Source organism: Pristiophorus japonicus, chromosome 6 (genome assembly GCF_044704955.1).
Source record: "Pristiophorus japonicus isolate sPriJap1 chromosome 6, sPriJap1.hap1, whole genome shotgun sequence".
Taxonomy (NCBI): Eukaryota; Metazoa; Chordata; class Chondrichthyes; family Pristiophoridae; genus Pristiophorus; species Pristiophorus japonicus.
This window is the reverse complement of record NC_091982.1, coordinates 37,765,423-37,787,792: the sequence shown is the minus strand read 5'-3', so window position 1 is coordinate 37,787,792 and position 22,370 is coordinate 37,765,423. Positions and strand designations below refer to the sequence as shown.

Genomic DNA, 22,370 nt, shown 5'->3' with positions numbered 1-22,370 from the left:
ACTCTGAGTGAAGAAGTTTCTCCTCATCTCAGTCCTAAATGGCTTACCCCTTATCCTTAGAATGTGACCCCTGGTTCTGGACTTCCCCAACATCGGGAACATTCTTCCCGCATCTAACCTGTCCAGTCCCGTCAGAATCTTACATGTTTCTATGAGATCCCCTCTCATCCTTCTAAACTCCAGTGTATAAAGGCCCAGTTGATCCAGTCTCTCCTCATATATGTCAGACCAGACCAGCCATCCCAGGAATCAGTCTGGTGAACCTTCACTACACTCCCTCAATAGCAAGAACGTCCTTCCTCAGATTAGGAGACCAAAACTGAACACAATATTCCAGGTGAGGCCTCACCAAGGCCCTGTACAACTGCAGTAAGACCTCCCTGCTCCTATACTCAAATCTCCTAGCTATGAAGGCCAACATACCATTTGCCTTCTTCACCACCTGCTGTACCTGCATGCCAACTTTAAATGACTGATGTACCATGACACCCAGGTCTTGTTGCACCTCCCCTTTTCCTAATCTGACGCCATTCAGATAATATTCTGCCTTCGTGTTTTTGCCCCCAAAGTGGATAACCTCACATTTATCCACATTATACTGCATCTGCCATGCATTTGCCCACTAACATAGCCTGTCCAAGTCACCCTGCAGCCTCTTAGCGTCGCCCTCACAGCTCACACCGCCACCCAGTTTAGTGTCATCTGCAAACTTGGAAATACTACGCTCAATTCCTTCATCTAAATCATTAATGTATATAGTAAAGAGCTGGGGTCCCAGCACTGAGCCCTGCGGCACTCCACAAGTCACTGCCTGCTATTCTGAAAAGTACCCATTTACTCCTACTCTCTGCTTCCTATCTGCCAACCAATTTATCTATCCACGTCAGTACATTATCCCCAATACCATGTGCTTTGATTTCGTACACCAATCTCTTGTGTGGGACCTTGTCAAAAGCCTTTTGAAAGTCTAAATACACCATATCCCCGAGTTCCCCCTTGTCCACTCTAATAGTTACATCCTCAAAAAATTCCAGAAGATTTGTCAAGCATGATTTCCCTTTCATAAATCTATGCTGACTTGGACCGATTCTGTCACTGCTTTCCAAATGTGCTGCTATTTCATCCTTAATAATTGATTCCAACATTTTCCCACAACTGATGTCAGGCTAACTGGTCTATAATTACCCATTTTCTCTCTCCCTCCCTTTTTAAAAAGTGGTGTTACATTCGCTACCCTCCAGTCCATAGGAACTGATCCAAAGTCGATAGACTGTTGGAAAATGATCACCAATGCATCCACTATTTCTCGGGCCACTTCCGTACTCTGGGATGCAGACTATCAGGCCCCGGGGATTTATCGGCCTTCAACCCCGTCAATTTCCCTAACACAATTTCCCGCCTCATAAGGATATCCTTCAGTTCCTCCTCCTCACTAGTCCTTCGGACCCCTAGTACATCGGGAAGATTATTTGTGTCTTCCTTTGTGAAGACAGAACCAAAGTACTTGTTCAATTGGTCTGCCATTTCTTTGTTCCCCATTTTAAATTCACCTGAATCCGACTGCAAGGTACCTACGTTTGTCTTCACTAATCTTTTTCTCTTCACATATCTATCGAAGCTTTTGCAGTCAGTTTTTATGTTCCCGGCAAGCTTCCTCTCGTACTCTATTTTCCCCCTCTTAATTAAACCCTTTGTCCTCCTCTGCTGAATTCTAAATTTCTCCCAGTCCTCAGGTTTGCTGCTTTTTCAGGCCAATTTATATGCCTCTGCCGTGTGGCTCTTTGTCGGCCGGCACGGACACGATGGATTGAAATGGCCTCCTTCTGCGCTGTAAATTTCTATGTTTCTATCAACCAAGAACTTTCTGTTCATGTTGGTCTACTTGAGTACTTAAAAAAAAACTCATGCTGAAGGCATTATGGAGGGAGAACCATTCAAGGGTTGTTGAACACAATAGCATAAGGAAATTGTGTTTACATTTAGTTGACGTTGGAGCAGCTTAGTTAAAAGCGATCTGCATGTGCATCAATTCAGCACCTTCATACTGTACGCTTCAGTCGTCTGCTTGGTATATTTGCACACAACTTAAATACCCAAATGACAACAGATAAAAAGCAAATTCCTTTACTTTAGCAAACTGAACTATTCTGAATATTCTCTACATTTAATAAATCTTTTTGCAAATATCAAAATATTTTAAATGGAGTTTTCAAGGAGTTAAATGTTTGCATGAACAATGCAATCTTGAACGCGGTTTTCATAAGAGTTTCGTGAAAGTAAATCCTTCCTAGTTATATGGTAAATTTTAATAGGTCATGAGAACAACACTGACATGTATGGGTAGCAATTATAACCAAACACAAAAATACATCCATCAAAGGAAATATTCAAACATACTAGAGGTAATACTAGGAGCAGCCATGTGAATGACCACTAGCATCTAAGGTCTGAGTTGCAAGGAAAGACTAGAGAGATTTGCGTTTTTCAGAGTTGAAAGAAGGCACCCAAGAGGTAATCTTATGGAGGTACATAAAATAGTTTATGGAATGAAAATGTAAATTCAGAATATTACATTAATTTAAATTCAGAGACCAGGACAGGTCAGGGGACACACAGGTTCAAACGAAGTGTAAATTTAGGACTAAGGTCAGGAAACAATTCTTCAGTGGAATCAAATGTGTGGATTGGACGTGCAAGAACAGGGGAAGTGGAAAATCAATTACTTTTTTTTTTAAATGGGAAAGATGTGGAACTTTTGGCTTTCTCTGAATAGTTGAATTGAAATGGGCCTAATGATCTTCCTTATCTGCAATTATGTGATCATAAGTCATCTCTTAACTATATATGGTCTGACCATTTGTTGCTGGGAGGAGGGAAAAGACAAAATAAATTTATCAAGCAATCTACTAATTGTCATGCAGTTAAGCCACTTAAAACCAAAGGAGGAGGAAGTAGCAGACTTCATAAATTCTTGCATTTAAATACAATCCAAGTTCATAGCTTTTCAATAGCCCAATCCAATTACAATATAAAGACTCCCAGGTTAAAAAGTACAACAACTTAATTTACTTCAAATTTAGCACAAAGACTCACCTACACTATCTTCACAAGGAAAAATAATCTAAGGCTGAGGCTAATACAATTCTACCAAAGTTAAACTGTTACCAGTCAAATCCAATAGTGAAATTATGTGGTTGTTTTATTCCCTGCTTTACCCATGATTTCTATTACCTAGTTGAAGCTACCTTTCTGAATTGGCTTCTGGAGAGAAAATTAAGGGGAAAACCTCAAAGCGTAAAATAAGCAAGGTATATATAACGCCAGATTATTCAGAGAAAGTCAGGGTAGTAGAACTAGGGGAAAAATTTAAATGAGTGGAAAGTGAATTTAGAACATTAAGTTTTCCAAATTGTACATCCCTGTCTGGAGTAAAAATAAAACGGGGAAGGTGGCTCAGCCTGACATCGGTAGTGGGTAAAATGATGGAATCAATTATTAAGGATGTCATAGCAGCGCATTTGGAAAGAGGTGATATGATGGGTCCAAGTCAGCATGGATTTGTGAAAGGGAAATCATGCTCGACAGATCTTCTGGAATTTTGAGGATGTTTCCAGCAGAGTGGACAAGGGAGAACCAGTTATGTGGTGTATTTGGACTTTCAGAAGGCTTTCGACAAGGTCCCACACAAGAGATTAGTGTGCAAAGTTAAAGCACATGGGATTGGGGGTAGTGTGCTGATGTGGATTGAGAACTGGTTGGCAGACAGGAAGCAAAGAGTAGGAGTAAATGGGTACTTTTCAGAATGGCAGGCAGTGACTAGTAGGGTACCGCAAGGTTCTGTGCTGAGGCCCCAGCTGTTTACATTGTACATTAATGATTTAGACGAGGGGATTAAATACAGTATCTCCAAATTTGCGGATGACACTAAGTTGGGTGGCAGTGAGAGCTGCGAGGAGGATGCTATGAGGCTGCAGAGTGACTTGGATAGGTTAGGTGAGTGGGCAAATGCATGGCAGATGAAGTATAATGTGGATAAATGTGAGGTTATCCACTTTGGTGGTAAAAACAGAGAGACAGACTATTATCTGAATGGTGACAGATTAGGAAAAGGGGAGGTGCAACAAGACCTGGGTGTCATGGTACATCAGTCATTGAAGGTTGGCATGCAGGTACATCAGTCGGTTAAGAAAGCAAATGTCATGTTGGCCTTCATAGCGAGGGGATTTGAGTACAGGGGCAGGGAGGTGTTACTACAGTTGTACAGGGCCTTGGTAAGGCCACACCTGGAGTATTGTGTATAGTTTTGGTCTCCTAACTTGAAGGACATTCTTGCTATTGAGGGAGTGCAGCGAAGGTTCACCAAACTGATTCCCGGGATGGCGGGACTGACATTTCAAGAAAGACTGGATCAACTGGGCTTGTATTCACTGGAGTTCAGAAGAATGAGGGGAGATCTCAGAAACGTTTAAAATTCTGACGGGTTTAGACAGGTTAGATGCAGGAAGAATGTTCCCAATGTTGGGGAAGTCCAGAACCAGGACTCACAGTCTAAGGATAATGGGTAAGCCATTTAGGACCGAGATGAGGAGAAACTTCTTCACCCAGAGAGTGGTGAACCTGTGGAATTCTCTACCACAGAAGGTTGTTGAGGCCAATTCACTAAATATATTCAAAAAGGAGTTAGATGTACTACTACTAGGGGGATCAAGGGGTATGGCAAGAAAGCAGGAATGGGGTACTGAATTTGCATGTTCAGCCATGAACTCATTGAATGGCAGTGCAGCCTTGAAGGGCCGAATGGCCTACTCCTGCACCTATTTTTCTATGTTTTCTAACCGTGGCTAACAAAGGAAATTAGGGATAGTGTTAAATCCAAGGAAGAGGCATATAAATTTGCCAGAAAAAGCAGCAAACCGGAGGACTGGGAAAAATTTAGAATCCAGCAGAGGACAACAAAGTGTTTAATTAGGAGGGGGAAAATAGAGTACGAGAGGAAGCTTGCTGGGAACATAAAAACTGACTGCAAATGCTTCTATAGATATGTGAAGAGTAAGAGATTAGTGAAGATAAACATAGGTCCCTTGCAGTCAGAATCAGGTTAATTTATAACGGGGAACAGAGAAATGGCAGACCAATTGAACAAATACTTCGGTTCTGTCTTCACGAAGACAGACACGAATAACCTTCCGGAAATACTAGGGGACAGAGGATCTAGCGAGGAGGAGGAACTGAAGGAACTCCTTATTAGTCAGAAAATTGTGTTAGGGAAATTGATGGGATTGAAGGCCGATAAATCCCCAGGGCCTGATAGTCTGCATCCCAGAGTACTTGAGGTGGCCCTAGAAATAGTGGATGAACTGGTGATCATTTTCCAACAGTCTATCGACTCTGGATCAGTTCCTATGGACTGGAGGGTAGCTAATGTAACATCACTTTTTTTAAAAAAAAAGGTTGGGAGAGAGAAAACAGGAAATTATAGACCGGTTAACCTGACATTGGTAGTGGGGAAAATGTTGGAATCAATTATTAAAGATGAAATAGCAGCGCATTTGGAAAGCAGTGACAGGATCTGTCCAAGTCAGCATGGATTTATGAAAGGGAAATCATGCTTGACAAATCTTCTAGAATTATTTGAGGATGTAACTAGTAGAGTGGACAAGGGAGAACCAGTAGATGTGGTGTATTTGGACTTTCACAAGGCTTTTGACAAGGTCCCACACAAGAGATTGTTGTGCAAAATTAAAGCACATGGTATTGAGGGTAATGTATTGACGTCGATAGAGAACTGGTTAGCAGACAGGAAGCAGAGAGTCGGGATAAACGGGTCCTTTTCAGAATGGCAGGCAGTGACTAGTGGGGTGCCGCAGGGCTCAGTGATGGGACCCCAGTTATTTACAATATACATCAATGATTTAAATGAAGGAATTGAGTGTAATATCTCCAAGTTTGCAGGTGACACTAAGCTGGTTGGCGGTGTGAGCTGTGAGGAGGATGCTGAGAGGCTGCAGGTGACTTGGATAGGTTAGGTGAGTGGGCAAACGCATGGCAGATGCAGTATAATGTGGATAAATGTGAGGTTATCCACTGGTGGCAAAAACGTGAAGGCAGATTATCTGAATGGCGGCAGATTAGGAAAAGGGGAGGTGCAACGAGACCTGGGTGTCATGGTACAACAATCATTGAAAGTTAGCATACAGATACAGCAGGCGGTGAAGGCGGCAAATGGTATGTTGGCCTTCATAGCTAGGGGATTTGAGTATAGGAGCAGGGAGGTCTTACTGCAATTGTACAGGGCCTTGGTGAGGCCTCACCTGGAATATTGTGTTCAGCTTTGGTCTCCTAATCTGAGGAAGGACGTTCTGGCTATTGAGGGAGTGCAGTGAAGGTTCACCAGACTGATTCCCAGGATGGCTGGTCTGGTCTGACATATATGAGGAGAGACTGGATCAACTGGGCCTTTATACACTGGAATTTAGAAGGATGAGAGGGGATCTCATAGAAATATATAAGATTCTGACGGGACTGGATAGGTTAGATGTGGGAAAAATGTTTCCGATGTTGGGGAAGTCCAGAACCAGGGGACACAGTCTTAAGATAAGGGGTAGGCCATTTAGGACTGAGATGAGGAGAAACTTCTTCACTGAGTTGTTAACCTGTGGAATTCTCCACTGCAGAGAGTTGTTGATGCCAGTTCATTGGATATATTCAAGAGGGAGTTAGATATGGCCCTAAATCAATAAAAAATTATTAAAAAAATAAATAAAACATTTTCTACTTACAGACTGCAGCACCGGGAGCCCTCCAACAGCGTGCTGGTACGCGCCCCCCACCCACCCCCAGTGTGTCTCTGTCAGTGTCTCTCTCACTCTCTGTCTGTCAGTGTCTGTGTTTCTGACAGCGAGGGGAGGGGGAGGAAGAGAGAGGGGGGGGAGGGAGAGGGAGAAGGGAGGGAGGGAGGGAGGGAGGGAGGGAGAGAAGGGAGGGAGAGAAGGGAGGGAGGGAGGGGGAGAAGGGAGGGAGGGAGAGGGAGAAGGGAGGGAGGGAGAGGGAGAAAGGGAGAGAGAGAAGGGAGGGAGGGAGAGGGAGAGAAGGGATAAGGGTGGGGGAGAGGGGAGAGGAGAGTGAGGCTGAACGGGCCCAAGACTTCGGGTGGGGCCTGCCCCCAGCACCGGAGTTAAAGGTAGGTGGCCAGGGTCCTGGGGGGGGGGGGGGAAGCGGGAGTCAGGTCGAATCGGGGTGGAGTCGGAGCGGGAGCTGGGGGGGTTTGAGAGCGCCAGCTGAAGGGAGGAAACAGGAGCTGGGCGTGGGAGGTGCAGCCTGATCCACGCAGCCCCAGTGAGGCCATTCGGCCAGGGCTAGGGGCGGCATGCTTGGGCCCCTCCCATACAGTTTAGGGCGCCTGGAGCTACTGCACATGCGTGCCCACTGTCGTGCGCCTGTGCAGAGGTCCCGGCACTGTTTTCAGCGCAGGGACCTGGCTTCGTCTCCCACAGCTCGTGCTGCGCCACGCCCGGCTCCAAAGGACCTGTAGGGAGCTGGAAAATCTGCAAGTATTTTTTAGGCGCACTTTCGGGCGCGAAAAACGGGCGTCCAGGTCGGGGCTGCGCCGTTCTAGGCGCGGCCCGAAACTTGGGCCCCTTGTTTCTATGTCCAGAATATTCTGCTAGATAAGGCCATAGATGCAAGAATATTGTGTAAAAACTGAAAATACAACTCGATCCACAGGTTTTGTGAAAAGGAAAACCAGATGGCAAGATCAAAGATTTAATGCCCTTTACAATTAAAAAAAAATTAATTTAGTTTTAAGTGCATTAAGAAAGGAACAGTAATCAAATATTTTCATACCAATACAACTGAGGGGGCCTGTCCACACAAAAACACCATGAACAGTTTTTGTTTTGGACAATAGAAAGCTTCACAGTAGCCCCATGATTTTTAAACAAATATAAAGGAGGTGGAAAGGGAATGAAAGCCACTCAACATCATCGTCCATTATTTTCTCCCTAGAATTTGCATGCAATAATGTGCCAACTCTTCGGAAAAAAACACACATGTACCGATCCATCTCTGGATATAAAGAGGTGCAGCTTTTTTACCTGAGCCAAGAACCTGTAGACAAAGACTGGCTTTATCTGCCCAAAACGGTAAACACGAAAGATGCTCTGGACATCATAGGAAGGATTCCATGAAGCATCAAAAATGATGACACGGTTGGCAGCTACCAAATTAATCCCCAGAGATCCCGCTTTGGTGGAAATAATGAATAGACGCCCCCTGTAAGAAATAATTGCACAAAACGATCAAGCTTAAAAATCACAACCAATTTAGGACAGCAACAAAACCAAAAATACAGCAAACTTTTAGTGCTGCTTTAACCAGGACACTTTATCGTCACACTGGCTCCACTTTGCTCCCCACATATATTATGGTGGTTTTTAAAAATGAAAAAGCCAGGGAGGGGGAGAGAGCGAGAGAAAGAAATAATTACAGCCCAAATTCAATTTAGTTGCCCTGCAGCTAAGTACATGTGAATTATTGGAGTTAAATTCCATGCGGTCTATCATTTACAAAGCACACTTAATATGCAAACAAATGCAATATTTAATAATGAGAGAAAATGCTGGAAATACTCAGGTGGTCAGGCAGCTTCTGTGGAGAAATAAATAAAGTTAACATTTCAGGTCGAGTACTTCCAGCATTTTGTTTTTATTTTAGATGTCCAGCATCCGCTGTATTCTGATTTTGCAAAATACATCCGGTTTTGCAATCATTTATAAAATCACATACTCCCTATTAGATACATATATTTTAATGATCATTAACCTGCATTGTGTTTAGAAATGTTCTTGGAATATCAATTTGAGTAAATATAATTCAGAATTCTTTATACTGATTTTCTTGGGCTTTTCTGTGGTAATATCACTCTTAAATGCACCTTCAGGGCCTTGTTAGATTCGCTGTAACTGGGGTTTTAGCAGCGTATTGACTGCTAAACAAACCTCATGGACCTGAAAAACTATTTTTTATATTTGTGGAGTGCCAAATTTATTCATTTTAATAAAAGTACAAATTTTAAGAAACTTAAAATGTTTTGCAATTTTAAAAAAAAGTTTGTACATATTTATTTCAGGTTTACCTTTCCCCCACGAGATCCCCAATCTTTGTTTTGTTCTAACATTTAAAAAAAAAATAGAATAAAAGGAGCAAATTCACTTCCGGGTTCCCGGGTCTGCATTGTGGTTGGTTGCTTAGATAGCTTGTTGACATCACAGCAGCTGGCGTTAGGGATCCCCCAATAAACTACACTGATTGTAACTGAACATTGGAAAAGCCGAACTTCTCACGAGTTCTTTGTGGGAAGCTTACCTCAGGGCCAGCGGCGTATGCCTTTGCTTCCCCGCTGACCGTGAATTAGAGGCCATTATAAACTAATAGTGCAAATAAAACCTAGGATAATCAAACTGTTTATCCAAACAATATCTGGACAAACTCAATATCGCAGCAAGTATAAATTCATTGTACGCTAAATTAGTCTGTGTTGCATAACTATTGTTTACCTGCAGCATATCTGAATTAATTTATTAAAGTGTGCATTTCCCAAACTGTTCAACAAATAGTGCTCAAGGTTAACACTACCCTGTATCAGTCAATATTATCTCTACACATCATACAAATTTGAAATTGCCTTTGAAAAACAACAGTAAATTAATTTTCACACTATTTTCCCATTTCACATTAAACTTTGGATATTTGTAAGTGTACTAGTTTTGCAGATTTTTAATGCCAAAAATTTCACATTCATTTTCGTATATAACATTACCTGACATTACTCTCATCATTGAACTCTTCAGCCCATTTTTTTCTGGTTTGTGCACTTGTAGAACCATCCATTCGATAGTAATCTATATTTCTGTACCATTTCCCAGTACCTGCAATTTGAAATACTTATTTGTAAATGGAACATTCTTTTGATGAAGACTTGCATTCATAAAAATAAAATGCACTGGTTCTTCAGGAATCAAACTTATTCAGGAATTCCAGTTGAGTTTTTACTCTAGCGAGAGAACAGTCGTACAATTGTTCATCTTTGTGGGATCTTAAACATCACGGGTGTGCTGAGGGAGGAGATGGGTGTCAAAAAGATAAGTTAGTTGAATAGTCAATGCCCCTTTCCACCACAGTTGGTGCATTTGGAAGATCAGGAAAAAGGTCATGGGTGACTAGAGAAAAAAAAAATCTTGACTAGGTTTGCACTCCCACTCAAACAAATATATATTTATCAAAAAAAAGAGAAAAAATGAATCTAATGTCCTATAAAGTGGCATTTCCACTTAAAAACAAGGAGCCAATATTTTTCTAGTGCAGCTCTGCTACTTGGAGCAGTTATATATATATATTATTTTAATTAAAAGACAGAATATAAAAAGGGTCAAAAGAGCCCCAAGAAATTAGCCAGGTCACTAGTCAGTCACAGAACAGAATATAGAAACTACAGCATTAGAGGCGACTATGTGGTCCATTGTGCTTATGCCACCTCTTTGAATCCCATTTTGATGTGCTTTCTCCCATTTCTTTGTATGTTCTTTATAAGTATAGGATAATGCCTATCTAACTCCATTTTAACTGTTGTAGTCTGCCTCATGAAGTGCTTTAACAAAAGCAGTTAATGTTCTAATGACTGTCAAATAATTTCCTGCAACTTTCCCCCTTTGCCCTTGCGGCAATTCTCAAGCTACACCCTTAGTTAGATTCACCAAACAGTGGAAACAATCTTACTATTTATCCCTTGCAAAATCTTTCATGCTTTTAAAAAGCACCATTATGCCTTTCCTTAAACCTCAGTTCCAGTGGGGGAAAAAGGGTAGATTCAGAAAATTAGTTCAAACTAAACAGTGAGCAAAGGACAAGGAAACACAGGCTCAAACATGGAAACAGCACATTTCTGGCTGATGTCAGTAAGCTCTTCACAAAGTGAGTAGTATATGAACTGAATTTCTAAGTAGTGTAGTGGAAGTAAAAACTTAAATCATTCAACAATTAGATGCAATGATTCAGGACCTTTCTTCGTAGGACAAGCTGTGAAGGGTTGAATAGGCTTCCTCATCATCACCTTGTGAAGATCTTATTTATTGTGTCTTTCTACTGAATCTTCACATTGCACAACTATCCTTCTTGTAATGGAGTGTCCAAAACGTCATACAATGCTTTGTTTCAAACAGTGGCCTAACCAATCACAGTTAAATTCAACTTCACCACTTTCCCTTTATATACAGTGCCTATATGTACACAACACAATCCTATTTGCCTTTTTTAATATAAGCTTATCTACCTGCTCTACCACCTTTAAAGATTTATGTACCTGCATCCTAGATCTCGGTTATTCTATCCGGTTAAGAATCTTACTATTTAGGGTGTGCTTCCTTTTACTATTTCCCCCAAAATGTACAATTTATTTTTTATTTTTTTAAAAACAGTAGACTGCGTTTCTGCCCATTCCTCTCATCAACCTATATTCATTTACCTCTACTCTTTTCTCTTTATCCCTATATAATTTTTTCATCTGTGCAGCTACATTCATTTTAATACTATGTGTGTCATTTTTTCATGTAGTAACCTTACCAAACACTTTCTGAAAATCCATAAAGATAACATTTGTATTTCCTTCATTTGTACACTGATTTCCTCAAAGCAAGTGAACTCTTCAAGCTCTTTACAAATCTATGTTGACTGTCAATGATTAATCTATACCTTTCTAAGTGTTCACTAAATTTCTCCTGCATTATGAATTCTAGAAATATTCCCACAACCAAAGGCAAGGCTAACCCAACCTATAATTTCCCAGCTTACCGCTATTCTATTTTTTGGAACTTAAAGTCTAGTCAAGTTTAACTATTCCAATATGCTGCACCATTTTTAAAATAGATCACTTGTTAGTTACTGAACATGCTTGATAACCTATTGCTTTCAAGATAGAAACAGATGTTATAAGAACTTGAACGACAAGTCCCTGGGTACAGAAGAGACTAGAAGCTGTCATTTAGTCTACAAAGTCAATCATCATATTTGGTTTCAGCCATAAATAAAAATGTATGTTTGTTTTGTAAATGAAAGCTGTATGTCCCACAATTTGTTTTCTGTTAAACTGAATAATGGAATCCACCACTTTAAAATATTACATAAAAACCTGTGAAAACCATTTATTTACAGCAGCTGTTTTTGCTGTAACCGAAGTTTGATCCAGAATGTCTCGCCTGCAGAATCATGCAAGATTTTTTTAATGCATCATTTAAAAAAAAAAAAATCGGGATTTCTACTGCCACTATTTCAGTAACCAACAATTCTCAATAAAAAAAAAAATCACTTGGGTGGAAAGATTTGGATGATATTTAACAGGTTATTGAAAAACATTCCAACAAGTTAACAGTTTCTTCAAAAGTTAACGTAACAGCCAAAGGCTTACATTACAATAAGTGATTAAAGGGGGAAAAGGTTTTATGGATAACTTTTTATTCAACGTACAAAGTTCATCAGAAAACATTTGACAACACCTTTGTATTTAAAAATTTTTTTTTTTTACATCAGCAAAGACCAGCCACATTAGGTCCCCTTGCCACCATGCTGTTCCTGCAACACCAATGGTGGGAAGGAGCCCCATGTGTCCCAGAGAAGCTCCACTGATCACAATTGAGGGCTGAGACTTTAGACCACACTGGCAGCTCCACGTCACTTCCAGGTCATTCTGAAGTCATGGCTTCCTGCTTTAATTCAGCTGCCAGACCAGAGTTTTAAAATTCTGAAAATGGTGATCAGGCATCAAATCATTTTCCATTTGCACTAATTTGCATTATTGATATTTTCATCAAATCAATAGAGCGAAGCATCATTAAAGCGGCAAAGCTTATTCTTTATGTTGGTCTTACTTCTCAGTTGTTATAGATGAGTAGAACAATGAGATCCAGGTACTGTACAGAATAAGCAGCTTCAATCATAATATATTCCAATAGGTCACATCTCAAGGAGTGAGTGATAAAACATTGCTCATTAGCTCACTACAAGGGTTCTTGAATGATACTGGTGGCAATCATTGAAACACTGGTCATTGAATGTTTCCACCTCTCCTCCACCTCTCCTTTTGGAAGGGCTGAAGGAAGGTGGATGGAGGTAAACAATCTCGTTGGGGAGACAAAAAAGATTTTAAGTAAAGCAATAATAGGTGAACAGTTAAAATAGCAACACAGCTTTTCACTGCATTAAATAAGTTCTGTATCTAATAGGTTACAAACTGAGGAAAATATGTCCTGCAATTCCTTTACACCTCACAATCAGACTGGGATCAAAACGTTAAGACTACAGATCTAGACAGATTCCCTAAATGGCACGGCCTTTAATCAGTGTAGTCTTAATGTTTCATGCCCAACTTTTCAATTGATAAGAAATTAAAATAGGAAAATATAACCTACTTTTTCCAAGCTAAAAAAGCCTCATATTTATCTTTATATAAAAGTCAATTTTAATAGACAAAACACATTTAACCTCCTATATTACAATATTAACCCTCTTTTTTTATTCTTCCATGTGCATGGTTTCAATTACTAGGGAACAATCTATCCCAGGAAAATTGCATCCCCAAAGTAATACTTTCAGGAATCAAACTTCTAAGGTCTAATCACTATGGAATTGAAATGCAGAACAGCTGCAGTTTAATTATGTTGTGAAGCAACACTACCTAATGCCAGATGTACAAAAAAACACAGCTGATTGCTGCGGGCATTGGTTAACTAACCTTTAATTCATTGGGGTTAAAGTTTATTTATTCAATATGAATGCAGAATGCATTAAGTTCCTTAGGGGTGACATCCGGAAGTAGTAATGCAAGTTGATGGATTATGGGAAACCACCAAGTTGATTTTGCTGAACACAGCGTTACTCAAATGGAAATACTGCCTACTTTCATTGATTGAAAGAACCCGGATTTACCATCTATATTTACACCTCACATTCAAATCATTTACATTTTCTGGGACAGTTAACTTTGCATGGTTCGATTGCCTTTCAGATAATTAATCAAAGATTACAAACCAGTTGATTTTCACTTCAAAAAGACGGGCATTTGTACATGCAAACACAGAAGACCCAATTATTAAACGTTTTGGCCTCGCAGGAAGGGTGCGCACGGGCCCTATACAGGAGGTGCACCCGACCAGGTTGGAGACATGGAGGCCCTAACCATCTTAACAGCAGGGTCTCATTTAAATAAAGCTACCTCTTCTCCTGCCTGACAGTCGGCCAGATACACGACCTGGCCGATGGCTGGGAGCAGAAATTTGGCTGCAGCCAGGGCCCCAAGGGAACGGTCCCCGGTAGTCAGTGGGCAGTGGGGACAGCCTCATATTGTAGTGGAACAAGGCAGCTGGGGTTTCCAAGCCTCAGGATTCCCTAAAGATCAGGGGATGTCGTTATTTCCTGAAGATCCGGGGGAGGTCAGGTCAAAGGATTCCCCGAAGATCAGACGGCAAAGGTGGGGGCAGGGATGGCGAGGTCCAAGGACTCCTTGCGAGGCTTTTCGGGGGCTGAGCACTTCTATTCCTCCCCCTGAATCCATGAGTAGCTCAAAATTTTTAAACTTTCCTTGGGCCTCCCTATCATTGGGCTGCGACCGCTGAATATTAAGTAATCCCGCGCCTGCTTTTAGCGGGAGCCTCGCCCAGGGTTTGAATCGCTAGCATTATTAGTGCGACCGGCAATGCAGCAATTTGGAGGCAGAATTTTAATTTTTAGCCACCTTGCCTGGTCCTTTCTTGTCCATTCAGGGAAAGGGCAGGGGGGGGGGGCCGGGAAGAGAGAGAAGAGAAGAGAAGAGATAGAAAAATCGAGGTTGTTAACTCAGAACTGCAATGGTATAAAAGTAGTAAGGTCATTAGCACTTAGGGTAGAAGTAGTGCTTACTGAACGCTCTCCTTTCTTGCACCAGTCTTTATGTGATGTTAGAGGTTATCATATAACCAAGAGACCTACTTGACATGAATTGAGTCAATGTACAGAAGCCAAAAGCGCCAAGATACCCATAATGTGGCACGAACTTCTGAATAGGAGCTTTACTCTGCATCTAAATAGCCTGCACTTGATACGGACAGCGGGTGCCCAAAATAGAAAATGTTCTCTTCCTCAGCACCAAAGTAGTAATTTAAATACAAGTTAAAAACAATTGTAAATGGAATCTGTTCAATAATAATCTTTAACCTCCCAGAACTTCAACAGTAACTATAACTCTTGCACTTCATCAGTTTCCTTACTCCTAAGCTCCTCTGGCCAGAATCTCATTATCTATTGCTTGTGGAACATCCTGCAGCAAAGCATTCTGAACTTGTCTGGTCTCATCTGGCACTTAATTCAGCCAACTGAGACAGTGGTCTTGGAAAAATACTTTGCTACCCTTTCCGAGTCCAATTGCTGCTTTTATTTTTCAAACCTAGTTTCTGTGCCAGTGAAGTAACACTGGGAAATAGGATTCGGAGACTGGGAAATAGGATTCTGCATGGCCTCACTGTTCTAGAGAAATAATGTGTTTTTTTTAATCCACAAAGAGGAAATTCCCAATAAGATAAAAACTACTGAAGATGATTAATATCTTAAGGTGGTTTTTCAGATTGTTGCAGCACACACATTGAATACTTTGGAGTGCAATTGGAAAGAAGCATGCTGTATTTTACTTGTGACCAATATGTAGGGATGGCTGAAGTTACGGTTTATAAGGCTCAGGTGAATTCACCAACACCACACTGTGAAAGGCAGCTCTGCAAGTTGTTGAAAAATCGACTTACATTGCTTTCAACGACCTGCAAGATGAGCAACCCAGTACTCATTCAGCTCTCACAAAGCCGCTAGTTATGGGAGACTGTAGTCAAAACATGCACTTTATCTGTAATAGACACATTCTAGCTCCAAGATCCATGTAATAAACCTACTATATCTTTCAGAAGTGGTCTGAGGAAAGGTTTGTCCAGTCACCATGTTATTTGATATCCTAATCAATGATCTGTTGGATAGCATCAGAAGAGTGTCTCTATTCTGGACATTTCTGAAAAAATTGCAGAGCTGCCTTTCACAGATAGTGTGTTGTTGATGAACTCACCAGAGACGATAGCACGCTTTACTCATCTTGAACAATGGGCGAACCAGTGGGATATAGTGTTGATAAAGTAGTGGCTTTACATGGTTCAAGAAGAGGTCGCAAAGATAATGAATAGAAGATAAAAGGGACATTTATCCCAATTGTTGGATCACATCAGTTCCTGGGGAACTTGGTGGATGGCAACTTCAGTCTGGACATGATCCTTTAGAGCCATGCTTACAAGAGGCAACGGGCATGTTAGTCTTTCCATTACTTCAAGATCCTGCTGTAGGTTAGGTGTGTGGTGTCCAAGTCACGTTTAAACAAACAGTTTTAACTCATTGCTTCAGAACTGCTAGGCATCTTAGTGTAGGGTTTCCTCTGCTCTATGTGCAAGACCCAGGAATGAGTAATGAATTTAATTTACAAAAAGCACAAATTGTTTCAAAGAGAGAGAGGGCCATGGGTGCCCAAATGGCAGTACCAAATCAAATTCTGCTAAAATCCTACAAACGGTTTTAAAAGTTACTAAGGTGACACTGTAGTGTTGAAGTCCAGATCACTTAGATACACTTGACATTTCTCCCCCCTCCATCTCAGTTAATGAAAACTCTAAAATAATAAAGGCTTGCATCACGGAGATAAAAATTGTGTTAAAAACTTGAAGACAAAACGGTGAGCAGGGACAGGTATAAAAAAAAATGAAAATGTGTGTCAAATAAAATATTGGAGGTTTAACACAAAGGACCCTAAAGATTCCCAGAAAGTACACCCACAAAATTAGTTTCATGCATTTACTACTAATTGTATGTATTTGCAAGCAATTTAAAATTAAATCTTTCTTGCTAATAGTCATAACTGGCCTGTATCTTCTAGAATTCTGAAATCAAAATGCAGGTCAGTCCACAGGATTACATGTGTGGCATTGGAGCTGTAATTCAAGCAAGAGTTGAATTTAAGATTACCTTTATAAATATCAGATTTGGAATCTGACTTTTCTCTGTTTGCCATCTCCAGAAAATCTTCTATTAAATCCAATGATATCAGGGACTGGCTGAAAACAAGTCTGGAATAGGATACACAAATATTATTGAGTCCAACAAGAGGAAAATGCTGACTTTAGTCAATTACATCCTTTTTAAAATGTATCTTTCACAACTACTAACTTATTCAATTACTAGAATATTGGATTTGGGCAGGGTAGTGGTGTTAGGGGGGCGGGGGGCAGAGGAAAGGAAAGGATAGTTGCAGAATAATTGCTATTTGTTTTGAGTAATGCTAAAGATAGAAATCTGTTGCTATAAATATATCCTTCTGCACTTATACGATAAAGAAACTAGCCAACTAAATACCTTTCAATATTTAGATTGATACCCTGGGAGAAGAGAATGTCTAATCAAGCAACACAACAGTTTTTTTCCACTGCCGATAATTTAATTGCCATGCCGGTTTTTAAAAATCAATTCAATTGGCGGTTACTTGACCTTTAATTTAAACACTTCTCAAATATAAGACAAGGCAATATGTAGAACAGCTGCAGTTATACTAAAAACTCAATCTATAAATATGTGCTCAATAACTCCACAGGGAAATGCAGTACAATTTTCAACCCCAAATGCCAGACCAAATAATTCTTGACTATTCACAAGACTGGAAACTGCATGCCTCTCAATCTGATGGTTGGGGATTTGAGCCCCAGGGCAGCCAGTCACTTGAGCTCTTCTGTCATTGCCTCAGAGCATGCTCTGACAAGTTCTTGGCCAGCTCACTGGATGGAGTGCCACATCACCCCAAAATAATCTATCTTAGAATCATAGAAATTTACAGCACGGAAGGAGGCCATTTTGGGGTAAAATTGGCAGTCAACTCAATCCTTATTAGTTGATATGCACGGATAACTTCCTTGAAGTAGTTAAAAAGTCAAGACAATCCCATTCCAGCTCAGACTGTAAGGGGGCAAGTATCGCTTATGAAAATATTCTATGATTCTGTACATTTAACTGTATTCAGCATTTACAAAAATGCATAGAAAATCAATTGTGTACTTATGAGATAGCAAACTGTTGTACATCTTCAAACTTAATGCATTGAAAAGGCTAAAATGTTGGGGACACACTAGACTAATATGCAGTAAGTATACAAATATATCACCTGACTTAACTAAATAAAATGGTCAATTGCAAGACACTGAATAGAAATGGTAGGTAAATACACTTGGCCACTCTTCAGATTTTCAAAAAAAATGATTGACCCAATGAAAAAGCAGAGGCCGCAATGTTTTGTGATGTTGCTTTGATTAAACATTTTAGATTCTCTTATTTTTATTTACTCTAACCTGCTTTAAATATAGTCACATGTTGACATTTACATTCTAATGAACAATCTTTTTCAGTCCCCAATAATACAATTGGATAATGAAAGCACTGCCACAAGTGTGAATTTCAATAGGGGCACATGTTGTATTTCTCAAATTTCCATTAGTCATTATGTAAAACTTACTGTTGCAATCTAGTGACTTTGATGCTCTTCTCAATCTTTTCTGCCATTTACAATTAAATCCTTAAAGATTGCCAAAACAACCTGATGGGTGAAAAATAATCTATTTTCTCCACATCATGAAAATTCCTAGACAAACCTCCAGCATAGAACTTTTAGATTAATACAGTAGTCACAAATAGAAGTAGAAACACCAGACTGTAGTAAACAGGACCTAGATTAATTTTTGACACATACAACAATTTGTATTTATATAGCGCCTATAACATAGTTAAACATCCCAAGGTGCTTCACAGGACTATTAGGAGATAAAATATTTGATACCGAGACACACAAGGAGAAATTAGGGCAGGTGACCAAAAGCTTGATCAAAGAGGTAGGTTTTAAGGAGCATCTTGAAGGAGGAAAGAGAGGTAGAGGGGCAGAGAGGTTTAGGCAGGGAATTCCAGAGCTTCATCATCAGCATAGGCAGTCCCTCATCGAGGATGACTTGCTTCCACGCAAAAAAGGGATGAGTTCACAGGTGTTTCAATGAAGGACCCAATATTCCAGGTCCTGAACCACATCTTGAAGGGTGGAAACACAGAAACACAGAAAATAGGTGCAGGTGTAGGCCATTCGAGCCTGCACCACATTCAATAAGATCATGGCTGATCATCATCTCAGTACCCCTTTCCTGCTTTCTCTCCATACCGCTTGATCCCTTTAGCCGTAAGGGCCATATCTAACTCCCTCTTGAATATATCCAATGAACTGGCATCAACAACTCTCTGCAGCAGAGAATTCCACAGGTTAACAACTGAGTGAAGAAGTTTCTCCTCATCTCGGTCCTAAATGGCTTACCCCTTATCCTTAGGAATGTGTCCCCTGGTTTTGGACTTCCAACATCGGGAACATTCTTCCTGCATCTAACCTGTCCAGTCCCATCAGTATTTTAGATGTTTCTGAGATCCCCTCTCATTCTTTTAAACTCCAGTGAATACAGGCACATTCGATCCAGTCTCTCATGTCAGTCCAGCCATCCCTGGAATCAGTCTGGTGAACCTTCGCTGCACTCCCTCAATAGCAAGAACGTCCTTCCTCAGATTAGGAGACCAAAACTGAATACAATATTCCAGGTGAGGCCTCACCAAGGCCCTGTACATCAGCAGTAAGACCTCCCCTGCTCCTATACTCAAATCCCCTAGCTATGAGGACCAACATGTAATTTGCCTTCTTCACCACCTGCTGTACCTGCATGTTAACTTTCAATGACTGGTGTACCATACACCCAGGTCTCATTGCACCTCCCCTTTTCCTAATCTGCCGTCATTCAGATAATATTCTGCCTTCAAGTTTTTGCCACCAAAGTGGATAACCTCACATTTATCCACATTATACTGCATCTGCCATGCATTTGCACTCACCTAACCTGTCCAAGTCACCCTGCAGCCTCTTAGCATCCTCCTTGCAGCTCACACCGCCACCCAGCTTAGTGTCATCTGCAAACTTGGGAGATATTACACTCAAATCCTTCATCTTGCAAGAGAAAATTGGCATTAGGGTATAAGCAAAATAAGGTTTAAAGTGCCGGCTTCTACATTGGCTCAACAAAAGGGGCAGGTGGCCCGTGGCTGACCTCAGATTCTAATATATTCCAGCACCAAGGACCCAGAGGCCTCCGATTCAACATTGATGTACCAAAACACCAGATAACATTAAGGTACGTCCAGTCCGATAAGATAAGACTCTGTGAAAAGATTCTAAACAGACTTTTAGGCGCTATGTACGATCAGCAAATTCTAACCTAATGAGATCATCCCAGATAAGGCCTAAAAATTGCCTTGAGGTCTTGGTCTGTCAATCCAAAATATTACTAACAAGGTAACCCAATTAGAGATCGAGGAAGGTCGTACCGGGGGGCGAAGGGATCTATGAAATGTACAAATGATGCACAATTTTGCTATTCAGGGAACATCTCTACTCACAGGTGGCTGAGATGAAAAGTATTCCCGGACGTCCGTTATACCTTGCCACCCGTCTACGAGGGCTGCTACACGGGTTGAGACGAGCGTCGATCCTTTATATCAAAGGGCCCACTCGTGGGAAGAGAAGCCTTCCCATTTTCTCCTTCAATCTAAATCATTGATGTATATTGTAAATAGCTGGGGTCCCAACACTGAGCCCTGCGGCACCCCACTAGTCACTGCCTGCCATTTTGAAAAGGACCCATTTATCCCGACTCTCTGCTTCCTGTCTGCCAACCAGTTCTCTATCCACGTCAATACATTACCCCCAATACCATGTGCTTTAATTTTGCACACTAATCTCTCTTGTGGGACCTTGTCAAAAGCCTTTTGAAAGTCCAAATACACCACATCCACTGGTTCTCCCTTGTCCACTCTACTAGTTACATCCTCAAAAGAATTCTCGAAGATTTGTCAAGCATGATTTCCCTTTCATAAATCCATGCTGACTTGGACCGATCCGGTCACTGCTTTCCAAATGTGCTGTTATTTCATCTTTAATAATTTGATTCCAACATTTTCCCCATCACTGATGTCAGGCTAACCGGTCTATAATTTCCCATTTTCTCTCTCCCTCCTTTCTTAAAAAGTGGTGTCACATTAGCTACCCTCCAGTCCAAAGGAACCGATCCAGAGTCGATAGACTGCTGGAAAATGATCACCAATGCATCCACTATTTCTAGGGCCACTTCCTTAAGTACTCTGGGATGCAGACTATCAGGCCCTGGGGATTTATCAGCCTTCAATCCCATCAACAATTTCTCCAACACAATTTCCTGACTAGTAAGGATTTCCTTCAGTTCCTCCTTCTCACTAGACCCTCTGTCCCCTAGTATTTCCAGAAGGTTATTTGTGTCTTCCTTCGTGAAAACAGAACCAAAGTATTTGTTCAATTGGTCTGTCATTTCTTTGTTCCCCATTATAAATTCAACTGATTGACTGCAAGGGACCTATGTTTGTCTTCACTAATCTTTTTCACTTCACAATTCTATAGAAGCTTTTGCAGTCAGTTTTTATGTTCCCAGCAAGCTTCCTCTCATACTCATTTTCCCCTCCTAATTAAACCCTTTGTCCTCCTCTGCTGAATTCTAAATTTCTCCCAGTCCTCAGGTTTGCTGCTTTTTCTGGCCAATTTATATGCCTCTTCCTTGGATTTAACACTAACCTCTGTCTCCCTGCATAGGTTCCCATCACCCTGCCATATTAGTTTAACCCCTCCCCAACAGCACTTGCAAACACTCCCCTCTAGGACATTGGTTCCAGTCCTGCCCAGGTGCAGACCTCCCCCAAATCTGGCTCCAATGTCCCAGGAATTTGAATCCCTCCCTCTTGCACTAGGCTGATTCCGGAGATGAGGGGGTTACCTTATGATGTTAGATTGAGTAGACTGGGTCTTTACTCGTTGGAGTTTAGAAGGATGAGGGGTGATCTTATAGAAACATTTAAAATAATGAAAGGGATAGACGAGATAGAGGCAGAGAGGTTGTTTCCACTGATAGGGGAGAATAGGACTAGGGGCACAGCCTCAAAATACGGGGGAGCCAATTTAAAACAGAGTTGAGAAGGAATTTCTTCTCCCAGAGCATTGTGAATCTGTGGAATTCTCTGCCCAAGGAAGCAGTTGAGGCTAGCTCATTGAATGTATTCAAGTCACAGATAGATAGATTTTTAACCAATAAGGGAATTAAGGGTTACGGTGAGCGGGCGGGTAAGTGGAGCTGAGTCCACGGCCAGATCAGCCATGATCTTGTTGAATG

General features: G+C 41.0%; 1 protein-coding gene across 1 annotated transcript in view; it reads right to left on the bottom strand.

Annotated features, from left to right (window-relative positions):
- The window catches only part of atrx (ATRX chromatin remodeler), a 211,364-nt gene that overhangs the window by 38,927 nt on the left and 150,067 nt on the right, over positions 1 to 22,370 (bottom strand). Inside the window, exons 26-28 of the mRNA XM_070883946.1 lie at positions 17,077 to 17,177; positions 9,821 to 9,929; positions 8,097 to 8,274 (exon numbers count right to left, since the gene is read on the bottom strand). Coding sequence (XP_070740047.1) covers positions 8,097 to 8,274; positions 9,821 to 9,929; positions 17,077 to 17,177 — 388 coding nt within the window. The remainder of the gene's footprint in view (positions 1 to 8,096; positions 8,275 to 9,820; positions 9,930 to 17,076; positions 17,178 to 22,370) is intronic.